The 17,106-nt window shown below is 45.9% G+C and overlaps 1 protein-coding gene across 5 annotated transcripts in view; it reads left to right on the top strand.

The window, feature by feature from the left end:
• The window catches only part of GARNL3 (GTPase activating Rap/RanGAP domain like 3), a 141,852-nt gene that overhangs the window by 49,279 nt on the left and 75,467 nt on the right, over positions 1 to 17,106 (top strand). For all 5 annotated transcript variants that reach the window (XM_027614301.2, XM_035723671.1, XM_027614300.2 and 2 more), the window contains one exon: positions 11,424 to 11,498. In XM_027614301.2, the coding sequence (XP_027470102.1) occupies positions 11,424 to 11,498 (75 nt within the window). The remainder of the gene's footprint in view (positions 1 to 11,423; positions 11,499 to 17,106) is intronic.

Below are 17,106 nucleotides of genomic sequence, written 5' to 3'. Positions count from 1 at the left end.
CCTTACCTGATTCCCCTATGGGAAAATCATCTTTCACCCTTTGGAACCCTCCATTTCTTGAGGCCCCTGGGTGGTTCAGTCGGTTAAGCGTCTGACTCTTGATTTTGGTTCAGGTCATGATCTCAGGGTCATGAGATCGAACCGCTCATGGAGTCTGACTAGGATTCACCCCCCCCCCACCTCTCTCTCACTCTCTCGCTCACTCTCTCAAAAAAATTTAAAAAAAGAACCCTCGATTTCTTTGCCTTTCTCTGTGGTACCTGTCATATTTTACACTGTAATTAGTTGTGGTCATTTTACCTTTTCTAGTGGGCAGGGCTCGTGGTTCTTTTGTTGTGGTTGTGTCTCCAGTGGCATTAGCTCACCACCAGAGGTCCACGTATTAGCTAAAAGATCAGTTTAGCTAAAAATCTAGTGTCTGATAAATTCTTTTCCTCTTCTCAGATTTTTTATCTTACTTCCCAGTCTTTGTGTATGTGTGCGCGTGTGCGTGTGCGCGTGTGCGTGTGCGAGCGTGTGCGTGTGCCTGCCAGCACACTTCTAAATATACTTCTCTGATTATATAGGGAATGCATGTTCATCATAGAAAATTTGAAATATACTGAAAAGCACAGGAAAATTAAATTCATCTGTAACCCTACCACCTACAGGTAATCACTATTAAGATTTACCGTAGGGGCTCCTGGGTGGCTCAGTTGGTTGAGCGACTGCCTTCGGCTCAGGTCATGATCCTGGAGTCCCGGGATCGAGTCCCGCATCGGGCTCCCTGCTCGGCGGGGAGCCTGCTTCTCCCTCTGACCCTTCTCCCTCTCATGCTGTCTATCTCTCATTCTCTCTCTCTCATATAAATAAATAAAATCTTTAAAAAAAAAAAGATTTACTGTATGTCCCTTTAGAAATTAAATTTATATACAAAATGGGTTTGTATATTTTATCGGTATCTTTAAAACAAAGTTTAATCTTTCCGAAGATGTAGATGCTCTTCCACAAACAACTTCTTTCTCCTCCCTTCCAAATGCCTTTGTCCCTCATGTCTGATGCCATTGGCTGTGACCTCCAGAACCAACACCACAGGGTCCTCACCCTGGAGTTCCTGGCAAGTTTTTAGGCAGTATATGAAGGTATCAGTCGTTACAGATCTGAGACTCAAATAATGGCTTCTACAAGAATAACTTGGCTGGTGTTAAAATTTCCAAATAATCACCCTTTTCTCTTAAAACTTGACAAATTCTGATCTGACACTGTATTCATTTCACAGGCCTGCATTCACAAATGGCCACAAACTGAATGGCTTAAAATAACAGAAATGTATTCTCCCACAATTCTGGAGACTGGACGTCCAAAATCAACATGATGGCAGGCCATGCTCCTTCTCAGAAGGTTCTAGGGAAAAATCCTTCCTTGCTTCTTCCTGCCTCTGGGGCTGCCTGCAACCCTGGGCATCCTTTTGGCTCATAGCCGGCTCATTCCGGGCTCATTCCAAGGCCTTCTTCCCCGCATCCCGGGGTCTGCACCCCCCTCTCTTGTCTCTTGTGAAGACACCAGCCACTGGGTTTTGGTCCCACCCTAATCCAGTATGTCCTCATCTTAATTTACTCAGTCACATCCGCAAAGACCCTCTTTGCAAATAAGGGCACATTCTAAGATTCCAGATGGACGTAAATTTGAGGGGACACCATTCAACCCATTGTGGTTAGCTTCTGCCTTACAGTGTTCTGAAGAGAAGCCCAGGGCAGTTTATTCTCTTTCTTGATGACCTTTCCCACCTGGATTTTTCTCAGATTTTCTTCTTTACTCTTTTATTGTAAAGTTTCCCGTAACTTCTCTGTCTGTTTCTCTTTTCATTAATTTTTTCCTAAAACATTGCATCTCTTTGATTCTTAGTCTCTGGACTTATGTCAGGGATGAATATTATCTTCTGCTGTATCTTTGATTATTGCTCATTTCCCCCCCTCCCGCACAATAGTAAGAAAGGTCTTTTTCTCTGTCCTTTATAACTGTCTTTTCTTATTGTTTTCGTTTCATTTTGTTCCTTTTCATTGTGGGGAAGCATCTTAAATAAAGAATGTATTTACCGTTGCTGTTTTCTACAGTGAACATTTTGCTTCCTGTCAACAAGGATGTTAAATCCCGCGTTTGCGTTTTTTGGTCCTTTTTTAATCCCTTCCAAAAACTTTATACACTTGTTGCAGAGATCATGTCTTCTGTCTTATTGAGGACAACAACTGCTTTTCTGAAATTTTATTTTGGTTTCAGAGTAAAAACGTGGTGTGCTTTCCTTTCTAGTTTTCAAGACCATCTGTAGTATTTTTTTTTCCCATAACTCCATGTTGGGTTGTTTTGGTTTTTGGTTTGTTTTTTTTTTAACAAAATCTTGAAATAAAAACAAAGAGCTATTTGGACCTTGTATTTTTCAACAGACAGAATATATGACTGGCCATTAGCTCTCATTGTCCTTTTGGGTGCTGTAGCTTCTCTGAGCTGACGAGCTGAATGGCCAGTGGTTGTACAGAACTCACTGATCAGTGTCCAGTGTCTAGCTGATGTTTATCTTGTAAAGCTCTGCTGGAGGGAGATAGGATGTTCTCCATGCTTGGCTTTGGCTGCTCTGAACCAGTGGATCCAGAATTTATAGGTATAGCAGGTGCTGGCAGGGGGTTGGGGGGACAGATATCAGTCTGGTTGGAAGAGGAGTATCAAAGTAATGTGTGCTCAACTCTTTACCTAAGCTTGAGAAAATGGCGTCCGTGTGGATTAAAGAATACGATGGAGATTATCATGAGGTTGAATCTTTCCCCATCCCAGTCGCCCTTGGGCATTGTGGCAAAACTATATGTACTCCCCAGGAAGCCCCACTCCGCGACCTCTCCTGTCTCTCTCCCTACCTGGGACGCTAATGTGGTGTCAGCTACCTTAAAATGCAGCACCCATGCAGTGTAAGGATGACTTCCAATATCTTATTGTCATTCTTAATATAGACCCAACGTCTCTCAGCCAAGATGAGACCGCAGAAGGACAAATAAAGTGCCCTCCAGCTTCCTGTGCTGACCACAGATTTGCTGTGTCAGGCAACAAAGTCGGGGATCAAATGTGTTTCTCCGTTCTTCTCCATTAGCCATAGAGTAAGTAGAAAATGTCCTGAAATCTTGGCCACAGGATGGGCAGTCTTTCTTCAAACTCATGAGTTGTCCTCTTTCATGCTGAATCTTTAGAAGTATATTACGGGGAAGCTGAGCATCAGGGACTGATAGATATTATTTTAATGAGGAAACAAAGACAGATACATTTTGAGGTGGAAGGTCAAAGGATGGTCCTCATCCTGACGGGCCTCACATTTCTCAGTAAAATAGGTGGAGAGGTCATCATCTCTTTGAAGAAAGGGTGAATCTGGAGCGACTTGACAAGCCAGGGCCAAGGGGGGAGATGTAATGGAACATGAGAAAAGAACAGAGGAAGGAATCAGGGAGTGGTTGTGGAGGTCTAGTCAGGGTCAATTAGACTGAGCTAATTGTGTGTTTGAACACAGAAAGAAAAGAGGGAGAATGTCCTTGGTAGTGGGTGGTTGAGAGCTGGGCTTGATGCAGGGGGCACGAGGAGAGATCGGCAGGACAGGAGACCCATGTGTTGGGAAGCGCAACATTGACATAACTGACCACAGGCCCCAGCCAGAACATACACCTAAAACACCAAAGTGGGTTACAAGCTGGGTATGTGATGACTGAGCCATGCCAGTGAGGGTGAGCACATGTGCAGGGTTTTAGCAGTGGGCAGCAAAGCCATGAAGTAAATGAGGTCATTATTAGATTTGAGAAAGCGGAGGACATGAGCTCAAGACAGCAGGTAAATCATTGTGACGGACGCTGCATTTGCTGAGGATGGTGGCCAGGGATGATGATAGCAATTAAGAGTCTGAGCCTGGATCTGAAGCCTCGGTGGTTTTCCTTCAGTCAACATCCGTCATCCTGGCTGGAGGACCCTCTAACCAACCCGGATGTTCTGACATGCATGCTGGTGCCCAGCACGCTAGCTGCCCCAGCCCCCAAGCTTTTCCCTGGCCCTTGGCCCAAGCAGAAGAGGATCACGTAAAGAGAGGGAGAAAAGAGAGCATCTCTGGTCCCCACCCCTACTCCTTGCCTCTCCCTGCAGGCAGCGGAAGTGCACCAAGAGTGCCCAGGACACGGCCGGGAGCCGCACTCACCAGTCAAGGGATAGTTCATTCTACCCAGCTTTAGGCCCATTGACCCTGGCTCCCCACCCTTTTTTTTCTCTTTTTCTTTCTTTCTTTTTTTTTTTACTGAAGTATAATTAACATACAGTGTTATATTAGTTTCAGGCGTACAAAATACTGATTCAACAATTGTTTTTGATGGAAACATTTACACTTTCCTTCCTTCTGAGCAGTGCTTTTGAAGTCAGGTGTGTGTGTCTGTGTGGGTATGGGTGTGTGTCTGTGATTTGCATAGACAGCATCAGATGGGTCTTCTTGACTTGTATTCGTGGTTTAAAAAAAAATCTTCTGTTGGAAATCATTTCTCAAAGGCCTGTACACCTTCCAGAATAAATTTCATTACAGCAGTGAAAGCTTCTCCACTTCCCTCGGGGCGGAGTTGGTCTCTCCAGCCTCTGACCTCCCCCAGCACCCCATTGTTGCTACTGTTCCGGCATTTAACCAGATTGTGTGGTGATTTATCTATTTATATGTTTGTTTCTCTCTCACTAGGCTCTGGGCTCCTCCAGGGCAGCGATCATGCTGCATTTGTCTTTCTAATTCCAGCAGTTAGTACAGGGCCTGAAAAATAGGTTCTTGTAAACGTTTGCTAGATAGACAAATATTTAAGCAGAGCTTCCAAACATTTAAATTCAGCATTAAAAACAGTTTAATCATACCAACTCTAATAATCAGAGCATTTTCCATTCAGCATTTTGTTACTAGTGTTAGTATACATTTATTGAGCATTCCCTATGTCCAGGCACTGTTCTAGGTTCATTACATATTTTATATTATTGAATGTTCTCCATGAGCCTGGAAGTGGCTACAATTATTGTCCCTATCTGAGAAATAAAGAAGCCAAAATTTAGAGAGGAAAAATTAAATGATTTGCCCAAGGTCACACAACTAATAAGTATAGAGCTGAGATTTGAACCTGAGCGGTTGAGTGCCAAAACCCACACTCAGAACCACTCATTGTAAAGAAAAGAGATGGAGAGGGGAGGGGGTAGAAATTGGAAATATTATTTTTTAAGATGTACTTTATATTAACATTTTGAGATTTTTTTTTTTCTAGGTTAAAATACTGTTTCTGGGGGCGCCTGGGTGGCTCAGATGGTTAAGCATCTGCCTTCGGCTCAGGTCGTGATCCCAGGGTCCTGGGATCGAGTCCGGCATCGGGCTCCCTGCTCCTTGGGAGTCTGCTTCTCCCTCTGCCTCTCTCTCTCTCTCTCTCTCTCTCTCTCTCTGTCTGTCTCTCATGAATAAATAAATAAAATCTTTAAAAAAATAAAATAAAATAAAATAACATACTGTTTCTGTGATCTATACACCTGAATGTGACCTCTGTGGAGTACGTGATAACAGAGGCCACAGGGAATCCTAGCACTGCTTTAGAATGGAAACAGACACCATACCAAAAGAACAAAGCAATTAAGTAGAAAGAGAAAGAGCCTTTTGTTTTTGAAAAATTACGTATTCACATTAACTTAGGAAATATTCTCACTTAATTGCCTATAATATTAAACAAATAATACTTTTTTTAAAAAATTTTATTTATTTATTTGAGAGAGAGAGAGCGCGAGCACAAGAAGGGGGAATGGGAGAGGGAGAAGCAGACTCCCTGCTGAGCAGGGAGCCCGCTGCAGGACTCGATCCCGGGACTCCAGGATCATAACCTGAGCCGAAGGCAGTCACTTAACCAACTGAGCCACCCAGGCGCCCACAAATAATACTCTTATTTACAGTAGTTAATGAATAACATTTTATGCTTCCTGGGTTTTTTTTTCTTTTAAATTAATTTGTTAAATCACACAACTGGATATAATTGCTTGGATAGTACTTTTTTCCAGAAATAAAACATCTAATACATTGAATACAGCTTAGTGTTAAATGAATCCATTACACTTTGGCTGAGTTTGGACCAAAGCCTTTACTCAAGATGTGAAATTTCCATGAATTTCCACTGTTTTTAGTGTATGTAACTAATTCTCAGGAGTTTCCACCTGAGAAACCGATGTGATTCCGGTCACCCAGAATGGCCTCTGAGTCCAGCCTTCACAGTCCTGCCCGGGAGCACTTCCCGTGTCTGTGGAAATTTGTGATTTGGACTGTCCAGCCAAGTAGCCACATGACAGCATTGAGCACCTGAATGTCAGCTACTGAGGAACTGATTTTTTTTTTTTAATTTTATTGTAAGTAACGTAAAATTTAAATGGGGCTCATGGCTACGGCATGGGACAGTGAGGGAACTCTGAAGGAATCCTCACAAGTCAAACGATCATTTGGTTTGCCTCCTCTCTTATCTCTCTCTGTCTGTCTCTCTCACAGTCTTCCTCAACATGGCCCTTCCTTTGGGGTATGACCGAATTAGAGATGTCAGACAAGATAAAGGAAAATAAAATAAAAATCCTGCCCTCTTTTCTTAGTATTACTGATGTTATGCATATGTTAACACCCTGTCTGTGAACTTCTGCATCAAAACAAATGCAAAAGGATTCTGCTACTCTCTTCTTTGAGGGAGCCTCTGGCACCTCCCTGTGAGTGAGCCGGAGTTGGGGGGGGCCCCTCTGTGGGGCCAGGTTCTCACTACTGCCCCATTTCTACAAGTAGTTACTGGTACTTCAGGTTTCTTTCTCTTCCGAAACTAGTTTTCATTATGTGTATTTTCCTGAAAATGTCCATTTCATGGAAGGTTCTGATAATGCTTGTATCATCTCAAGTAGCATTCTGTCATGCTTTAAACAAAATCTCTTTCTTCTTAGCAGTTATGTTTTCCTTATTATCACTCTATATTCATGTTGTTCTTCGCTTTTTAAAATCAGACTCGTGGGGCGCCTGGGTGGCTCAGCTGGTTAAGCGACTGCCTTCGGCTCAGGTCATGATCCTGGAGTCCCGGGATCGAGTCCCACGTCGGGCTCCCTGCTCAGCGGGGAGCCTGCTTCTCCCTCTGACCCTCCTCCCTCTCATGTACTCACTCTCTCTCTCTCTCTCATTCTCGCTCTCTCAAATAAATAAATCTTTAAAAAAAATAAAAATAAAATAAAATCAGACTTGCTGGTGATTTCTTGGAAGTGTTTACTGATTGTACTGTCTTTTAAATCTATAATTTCTGCTCTGATCTTTTATTGATTCCTTCCCCTTGCTTTCCTTAGGTTTTGTTCATTGTTCTTTTTGGTATCTTCTAGAGGAAAAATTGAGGCATCTCCCCTCCTAAAAGCCCTAGCTCCCCACATGCCACCTGGGCCTTGGACCCATCTTCAAGTGGGGAGAAGTCAAACAGCCACCTTAAGGGAAATTGGTCTGGCCATGTGTCCAGGGCATCCCATCCCTGTAGGAGATGGCAAGAGTGTATTTTGGTGACAGCCAGAACTCTGCACCACATTGGAAGAGCCGGGGCAGGGGGCTTCTAGGTCATGTGGTATTGGACATTTAGATAGGTGCTAGTAGACAGTTTTTCATTCCTGAGTCGAATCTTCCAACAAAGGGGAGAGTTTCGATTTTCTATAGTTTTAGTTGACCAGATCACAAGTATGAGGAATAATAGCAAGAAAATTATTGACAGAAACAGCTTCTCTGCTGCATTAAAAGGATTTTTTTTTTTTCCCTGCAGTTTTATTTTTCTCGTCCCCAAGTTCCCTGGAACACTGTCTCCTTTCACATCAGTTGGTGTACCTGTCCTCCCCGGGGCCCCGGGCAGCGTGGCACCTTCTGCTTTACGTGGCCGGCTGCCCGGACCGGCTGTGAGGGGAGCCCTGGGACTGCCATTCGGCCAGCTGGCACCAAGTCACTCTGCCGGCGTGACAAGTGAGTCACCTGCCCACCTCCACCCTCGCTCACCTCAGGCGGCCCTGCCGGCAGGTGTCCGGGCTGCTGGCTGGATGTGCTGGATCCAGTTCCGTCACCAGCGGCCCGGCTTTCCCTTGCACGTGGTGACTCGGGTTATTTGGCCTGCCCTTCGCTCTGGTCGTTCCTTTATGATAGACCCGATAGAATTTCCTTGAAATTTCTTGTGTGAGTCCTGAACCTCCGGTTTCCAGGACTGGCATAGATCTTACCCCCAGTTTTACATTCCTGTGGTCATTTCAGGAGGAATTTGGCCTTCATCTAGTCACGTATTTCTTACTTGATGAGTGGGTAGTGGACATCTCTACTGTGTCGGACAGGGTGCTTTGCTCTGGGGATGCGGTGGTGAGAAAAAACAAGCCACCACGGTCTCTGTGGGGCTTATCGTTGGGGCGCAGGGGAGCACAGGAGGAGAAACGGCATGAGTCACATCTTCACACAAAGAAATGTAAATCACAACTCACAGGAGTGCTCCAGCACTTGTTGGGGTCATTTTCCCCGGGCAATGAGGTCTGACAGTGAATGTGGAGGATGAGGAGGAGTTCTTTAGGGGAAGATGGGAGAGGGCCCCCCGGGCAAGGGAGTGCCCTGCGCGCCCGTCCTCTGGGGGGAAGGACCAGGGTGCTGGGACGGACGTAGGACTGTGGGACAGCTGGATTTGTAGTTTGCCAGAACGGCCCGCTGGTGTGCAGGTTGGGCCGGAGATGGTGGACGGGTGCCTCGACCTGCCTCGACTGCTAGGAGGCAGTCATCCGGGTGAAAAATGACAGTGGCATGGGTGCAGATAGTGGTGGCGGAGATGGTAAAGGTGCAAGCGTCAAACATGTCCGCCTGAAGCCCAAGTTCTGTGCCTGTGGGCTTCAGATCAGAGGGAGCCAAATTCCGTCCAGCCATCAGATCATTAAACGTGTTCTTCCCTTCTGCTTCCTGAACCTTTTAAGCAAGAGAAGCAATTAACTTCTCGTTCTAATCTCACCACAGCAAAGGGCATTATTGCCTCTGCCTGGCGGTGTCTGGAATATAGTGGTGGACGTTTTACTTTTGTTAGGTGAATGAATGAACGAATCAGTGAATGACTGTCAGCTCTCCTCCCAAGTCTTTGAGTCCTGGTTGAGACTAGCTATAGTGAAGACCGTATCTACAGACCTCTAATTCAGGGGAGCACATGTGCCCCTGTCTCTTTATTCACCTGTGGCAGGTGTATTAATTGATGGCAGCTCTCTTTTCTCTTCAGTTGTAACCTCGGAACACTTTTCTCAAAGCGCTTAAGGCAGCCTACGCCAAGAACACTTGACTTGAAAACTATTTGCTGTAACCTTTATTTTACTATTTTAACAGACAGTGAGTAGAAGCTCAAAAGCAAAGAAGAAACTGACACTGAATCCTCTATCCTTCCCCCATGAAAATGGCGATGACCCCAGGAGACCCACATTCATCTTGTTCTTGTACTTGAGAATTGGCCTCTCTAAACTAGGAAACAGGCCACCAGACCTCACTTCTGACATTAACTGCAGAGTACAGGGGTCCCCAGGGCTGCTCTCAGGTTCAATAATTTGCTAGAAGGGGATTCACAGAATCTAGTGAAAGCTGCTAGGCTTGCTTATGGTTTATTACGGCGAAAGGATACAGATTCAGATTAGCCAAGGCAACAGACACAAGGGACAGAGTCCAGGAGAGTTCCAAATGCAGAGCTTCCCAGTTGTCCTCTCCCGGTGGGCTCAAGGACAGCAATAACCCATCCTGGCCATGATGTGTGATGGTATATGCACCAGGAAAGCTCACCCGAGTCTTGGTGTCCAGAGGTAGATCTGATACTGTGTAACCCAAAGCACCCCCTGCCCACAAGTCAGGTTATTCTCCTGTGTGGCTCAAAGCCCAGGTAAACACACACTCCTGCAGGACATTCCCAGGGCTTAGAGATGACCTCTCAGGAGCCAAGGGCAAAGGCCAGAGCTCTCTTGGGCAGGGTTAAATTCCTTACCACATAGCCTCTGTTGCTTGTGTTTGGTTTATCGAGCGTGTAATAATCTAATGCCATAAACAGCTAAACATACACATAACAATATTTTTATTCCACGGAGGATGGTTAGGTGGGGCAGTGGTTAGGTGAGAACGATGGGTTTCTGAAGTCTGGCTGCCTGCATTCACATCCCAGGCCTCCCAGGTACTGACTAGGATATGACTATGGCTGGTTATTTTACCTTCCTCTGCCTCAGTTTCCTTACTGGTAGATGAGAACAATGATGGTACCTACCCGAGTTGCTATTTTGAGAGTTAAATGAGAGAATGCTTGTGAAAGCCGAACAGTACATGGCTTCTAGAAGTGCTCAATAAATATTACATACTATTATTTCGATATTTATCGTGGAAAAGATTTATCAGCCTTTTGCAAATAATTTTCCCTGGGAATTTTTGTAGAGTTTCCCCTTATTTTTTTCCATTTTCACACTTTCATATCTCTTAACATGAGTGAAAATAGGAGATAACCATCTTTCTTAAGAAATTGTGTTATCTGTTTTACCAGGTAGGTCTTGAGTTACAGAGGTAAGAAGTGTCCTCCCCCAGGGCAATCACATCCTAATGAGTCTGGGAAATGGAAATTCTTGGCAGATCTTGGCTACAAATCGTGGGTAGATTTAAAAGTTAAAAAAAGACATGTCATTTTCCCAAGTTGCTGCTGAGAAATCTAGGAGATTTGGGAGAAAATAAGTTAAATCTCGAGTCAATAATTTTAGGACTGTTGCGCCAAGTGCTGATCTCACTCATCTCATCCTACCAGTGAGCTCCTTGAAGACTGTCTATTTGCAAGCATCCTGTTGCCAGAGCTCAAATAGAGCCTGCCTGCCTTGGAAGGGGCTCATTGGCCTTTTGGAGACCATTTAAAACTGAATGAAGCGCAAGAGCTTTCTGCGATGTTAAGAGTCTTGAGTTCATGCCAGCCATTAATTGTTTTTCAGGCTTTCCTGTGAAGATGGCCGAACTTGAGACTTGGCTTTCGGTTTTGCCATCTGTGAGCTGCACTTGTCCACATGTGATGTGTATTAAGATTGTTTTTCCAGGGAGCATTGCTTTGATACTTCTCAGTATTGGAATATGTTCACATTTAAATTATATTGAAAATGTTCGCATTTAGATTTGATGCTCTTGTTTTCCTACTCTTTCCAGTGAGGGGGTCCTCACTCTTCAGCTTCCTAAACACTGTGGAGACCAACTGTGTGAGGGCTTGGCTGACAGAGCTTCAGAAAGACCACTAGCTTCTAGGCTAGGCCCTCCGGCTGTCGTTGGATTTGGCTTGTAGGACAGATACAGACAGAAGAGGCTTTGCACGTGGCGACCCAGCTACCTAACTGAGTGCTCTCTTGTCCCCTAGCTTATTTCCAGTGATGCCGATGGAGCCATCCAAAGGGCTGGAAGATTCAGAGTGGAAAATGGTTCTTCAGATGAGGTAAGGAAGCCCCACCCCACCCCAATATTGTCACCAAGCACATGATTATAGCACCTGGGTTACAGCAGCGAGCCGTTGGTGATGCTCATTACCGCAGAACACTTGCCTAAATGCAGCCTGGGAAGGGCTCAGTGGAACTCTTCTGACTCTCGCTTGAAGCAGACGTGAAGGGAAAATGCCATTATTCTCTGTATGGAAGGTGCTATTAATAGGGTGATACATACCCTTTAAAAGATCTATAATAAAGCCAGGGACATTAAAGTGGTCTGCCAGCAGTGGGACCAAAGAAGAATTCACAGCCAGCTCACCTTTGTGGGTGGCTCCAGAAGCCCAGCTCTCCCCCTTTGCCAAGCTGGTCAGCTCAGCATTGCCCTGTGAGCAACACAGGGTCTAGGAGAGAGATGCAAAAGTTACTACAATTACCAAATGCCGTCTTTATTCAGGGAGGACACCAGGAAAGGTGTCTGTCCACCATCCTTGGGCCCAAGCCCTCTTTCTGGGGTCTCCTGGTCTTTCTTGCTGCTGGCCACAGGGACTCACCTTGCTTGTGTTTCTTCTTCAGACTTCCACTGCCCACTCTACCCCTGAGGTCTACCCCCAAAACTGCAGAGTGTGGTGTGAGCCCCAGTGTTTTCCATCTTTGCTACCTCCCTGAGAGGTAGGCCGTCGGTGCTTTAGCACCTCCCACCCCAGCTTTGGAGTCAGACAAGCCTGGGTTCAAGTTTTCGCTCCCCCATCTCCTAGCTATATGACCGTGGGGAAGTAACCCAGCCTTTCTGAGCCTCGGTTTCTTCATCTATAAAATGGATAGTGTCTCTGTATTATTAAAAAGAGCCAGTGAGCCAAGCTTGTAAAGCTGTACTTGTGATGATTGACGGTGGGGTTGTTAACTATATTGCCAGCCTTGCTTTCCCGACCACCTCCTTGATCAAACTCTTGGTGAAGGGCTATGCATTTAACTTGAAAGGCCACAGCATTTGGGACGCTATTTCTTATCTTCAGCTTTGGCTTTAACTTCACGTACCCAGACAGGGGCCTTCACCAGTGCTCTGTGAGGTACAAGGAGGCTGTCCCATCTTCGGCTGGACTCCTGAATAGGTGCCCACATACATCTTGTCCACAGTGATGTCAACTGACCCACACAGAGGAAGGAACTCCCTGCAGAATTTGCTTCTGAAGCTTGGAAACAGCCCTCCGCAAATGACCCAGCTCCTGAAACAAGATGGTCTTAGTACCACAGACTCAGGCAGCCTGCTGTGTGCCAGGAGCTAAGCCCGGAGCAGAAACACTGAGTCTTCATTTCCCAGTGCTTAGAAAGCTAGCAGCTACCATGCTGAGTTTCTACTTTGGGAACCTTAAGTGCCAGAGACCCTAGAGGTTGTTGTACCTCAAGACATCCTTGTGCTCCCAAAATTTTTGCAAAACCTTAGCCCTGCCTGAAATGAGCAAACTGTACTAGACTTTACCCACCCCGTGTAAGCAGAGCTCTGCCCCCTGCCAGAACCGGTGTCCAGAGGCAATCCACACTTCCTAAGAAAGACATAAATGTGGTCCTAGGATCCCCAAACACTCCTCACCTGGCTGTGTACCCTGGCCCTGCCCCATGCCAAAGGACACATTTTGGACCTGGTCAGGGGTTAGAAATCGCCTCTGGAGGATCATGGACAGGAGTGGCTCTACAGTCAGACTGCCTGGGTTCAGATGGTGAGTCCACAGCTCACTAGCAGAGTGACCGTAGACAGTTCACTTAACATCTTTGAAGCCATTTGGTGGAGTTATTGATTTCACAAATCACTGTGGTCTCTTGTGTCCAAAACCCAGTCCTGTCTCAGATTGCCTCTCTCTGGGAAATAGGGTATCAGGGCTCAAATACTGTTTTCAATTTTGTTTCTACCAGAGCCACCAAGCGTGAGTGCTCAGTTGGAGCACTGTGGCTGTGTTTTATATTGATGGTCTTCAGCTAAAAGCTTGCGGCCAGTGTTAATGTACACCCTGATAAAAGACCCAAGTGCACGTGAGACTCAGAGGGAAACCAAGCTGGCTTGCTCGGAGTCCGTTAAAGTCATCAGTGTACTAGAAGGGACAATACTGGTAGCTGCTTAAAATTTTTCAAACGCACGAAGAAACAGATTGCAAAGTAATTTCATTACTGGGTTATTTCTCCTTTTATTATAGCATTTTAAGTGTTCTTTATACAGTACGGATCCTAGACCCTAATCAGATCCGTGATTTGCAAAAATTCTCTCCCATTCTGTAGATTGCTTTTTCACTTCCTTGATTGTGTCCTTTGAAGCACAGACGTTTTTAAATGTAATGATGTCTCTCATCTACCTAGCTTCTCTTTTTTTTGCTCATGCTTTTCATGTCGTTTCTAAGAAGCATTGCCTAGTTCAAGGTGGCTCAGTCACTTCTTATATATACTGTTCCATTGAAGACAATGTCGAATTTGCCTTGCTTTCTTTACACACAGTCAGTATAATGGTTTTATCATCTGTGACAGATCATTCCACTATGTGACGTTGCTGGGGCTCTCTGTTGTGTGATTTTTCTCCTGGCCTGTGCTCATGGGGTAGTAGCCTACTGTGTGTCCCTGTGTTCATGGCCGCCTAACAGCGTGCTGGTGTTGTTCTTGAAAATGAATTTTTCGGATTAATGGGAGGCCCAGGTTGAGTCTCCTTTTGGTAGGGAGTGTTATATCATGATTTAAAATAAGAAATGCGTATCTGGTCTTTTTCTCAGTTCCTGACCCAGAGCTGCCCAAACCTGTGAATTTCCTAAGTGTGGAGAGTGATCAACGTGTCTTTTGTCACGTTAATGAAGTGACTTTTGGAAAGCCCCTAGGGGTGGGGGCTGGTCACCAGAGGAACCTCCCATACAATTACAGGGCTAGAACTTTCAGTCCCACCTCTGACCTCCAACCTTGGGGAGAAGAGAAGGGCTGAAGATTAAGTTCAGTTGCCTATGGCCAGTGATTTAATAAAACACGATTTAATCGATGATTTAATCAATCAGTGAAGTCTCCATAAAAACCCAAAGGACGGGGTTCAGAGAGCTTCTGAGCTGGGGGACACGGGGAGATTTCAGGGGAGTGGCATGCCCAGAGGGCATGGAAGCGCTCCACACCCTTCCCTATGCTTTGCCCTGTGCATCTTTTCCTGAGTTACATCCTTTTATAATGAATCTAGTTAATAGTTAATCCAGTAATCTAGTTAGTAAAATGTTTCTCTTGAGTCCTGTGAGCCACTCTAGCAAATTAATGGAACCCAAGGAGGGGGTCATTGGAACCTCCAATCTAGAGCTGTTTGGTCAGAAGCACAGGTAGGACTGAGCCCTTCACCTGTGGGATCCAAGGCTGTCTCCAGGTAGATGGAATCGGCGCGGAGTTGAATTTCAGAACACCCAGCTGGTGTCAGAGGGGTAATGTGGGGAGAAAAAACATACTGGAATTGATGTCAGAATTGAAGGGAGGGTTTGCATTTTCTTTAGCCAGACACTGAAAACTAAATTCCCAGCATGAGACTTCCCAAACCACCCCAGTGATGCAGAACAGAGCTGCAGGTTTACGTGAAGGCTGGCTTGTGGGCACAACACCTCAGAGACTCTCCTCGCTCAGCTCTCCTCAGCACTGACAACCTTTCCTGTAGCTTTTGGGATACAGGGGGTCTCTTCTGGTTCACCTTTTCCTTGAACGTGTAGCCCTTTGGGTGTCCAGCTTAATGTGGGGTGGGTCTCCTATTAGACTGACCTGCTTCAGCGGGTCTGGGGATTTGATACTCTGCTCTCTGGTCCCAGGAGGCCACCAAAACCCAAGTTTAGTTTTGCCCAGATTGACAAATATCCTCAAGCTAAAAAAGATATCCAAGGCCCTCTTACCTTTCTGGGTGCCCACTTGCCTCTGTTTGGGCTGGTAATTCCGGACTATCTTGTGAGCATGCCAGGGGCTTTTAAGGAGGTGATTTTGATATTTCAGCAGTTTTAGTTTTTGCCATGGGAGGGTTGGTGGAATAACCTAGCCCACCATTACCAAAAACAAAAGTTGTATCAGGAGTGCTTTATCACATAACAAGTCACAGCATTCATTCAGTCCTCATTTTTCGGATCCTTTCTCGGTGCCAGGTAGTCTGTGCACTGGTGATGTAGGAGTGGGTAAGATTGCTGAGCTTCCTGTGCTGGTGGCCTCACAGACTGGCAGGGGAGCAGTCAATATAAACAGATAACACAATACATGATGGATAGCAAGTGTTGGTAAGTACCGTGGGGAGAACAGACGGGGGCCTGGTGCAAGGGAAGAGGAAGAGCCCTTCTTAGCTGAGATGGTCAAGCAGGGCTTCACCAGGGATGTCACAGTGAGCCTGAGGCCTCTGAGCAGTGCTTCTCAGACCACTGGTGGTAAAGGACCCACTTTTTAATTTCCAATCTGTTGCAGAGCTCAGTGTGGTCCTACTATGCGTGACCAGTCTGCAACACCCCCTTCATGTGTCGCCCCACCCACCAAACTGAGTAATACCCAGATGGGTCTGGATTCTGTTTAACAAAGAAATGAACCTCCTGAGCATGACTTTGGTGACACAGTAATGTCAAAATGCTAGTAAAAGTTCCTAAATGCTTCTCCGTTGCTATATAGTTCATCACTGAGCTGTAAGAAGTTGGCAGACCAGTGCCCATCCATCGACTGTTTCTCACTGCCTGAGTTCATCTAGGCCAGTCCCCCACCCCAGGCAAGAGTCCCTGCACTAACTTCGCCACAGTCAGCTCATTGGTCCCTGCTTGAACATTTCTGCAGGAATGGGAAACTTGCTTCCTCCTTGATAGGTTGTTTTCCTCCAGACACTAGCTGAGTAGCCTACAATTCAGTTCAGTTCTGACACTAACTACCAGAGTTAGCCCCCCAAGACTGCCCGCATTTCAGACACCAGTCACAAGTATCAAGTCCCCAGGTCACCCACACTTCTGTCCCACTTGGCTACAAAGTCATCCCCCCTCCTCAGGGTCAATAATTTGCTAAAATGACTCCTAGAACTTAGGAAAGCATTTCACTTACTATCCCCGGTTTATTACAAAGGATACAACTCAGAACAGCCAAACGGGGATATGTACAGAGCAAGGTATTGGGGGGCGAGGGCGGGCACAGAGCTTCCGTACCCCAGCTAAGAGGACCGCCCTCCCAGCACCTTAATGTTTTCACCAAGTTGGAAGCTCCCTGAACTCCACCGTGAAAGGGTTTTATCACATGAGCATGATTGATCGAATCATTGGCCATTGATGATTGAATCGGTCCACAGTCCCTCCTCTCCCACAGGGTTCACCGTGGGGCTGAAAGGTGCAAGCTTCTGATCGAGGCTTGGTCTTTCTAGCAGCAGCCTCATCCTGAAGCTCTGGAGAGACCCAGCAAGAAGCACCTCATTAGAACAAAAAGCGCTCTGGTCACTCTCATCACTCAGGAAATCCCCAGGTTCTTTTTATTGGACAGAGTTCATCCGTCTCTATTTTCCACTCAGAGTTTATGTTTACATTTTCTGTGAGGCTTAGCCGTCTCCGCGACGGGCCTCAAGCATTCCAGGGCGTCTGCGGCTCTTCTCCTGAGACGTGGGCTCCGCTTCACCCGTGG

This window comes from Zalophus californianus, chromosome 13 (genome assembly GCF_009762305.2).
Source record: "Zalophus californianus isolate mZalCal1 chromosome 13, mZalCal1.pri.v2, whole genome shotgun sequence".
Taxonomy (NCBI): Eukaryota; Metazoa; Chordata; class Mammalia; order Carnivora; family Otariidae; genus Zalophus; species Zalophus californianus.
The sequence above is the reverse complement of the archived record's forward strand: the minus strand, read 5'-3'. Positions and strand labels throughout refer to the sequence as shown.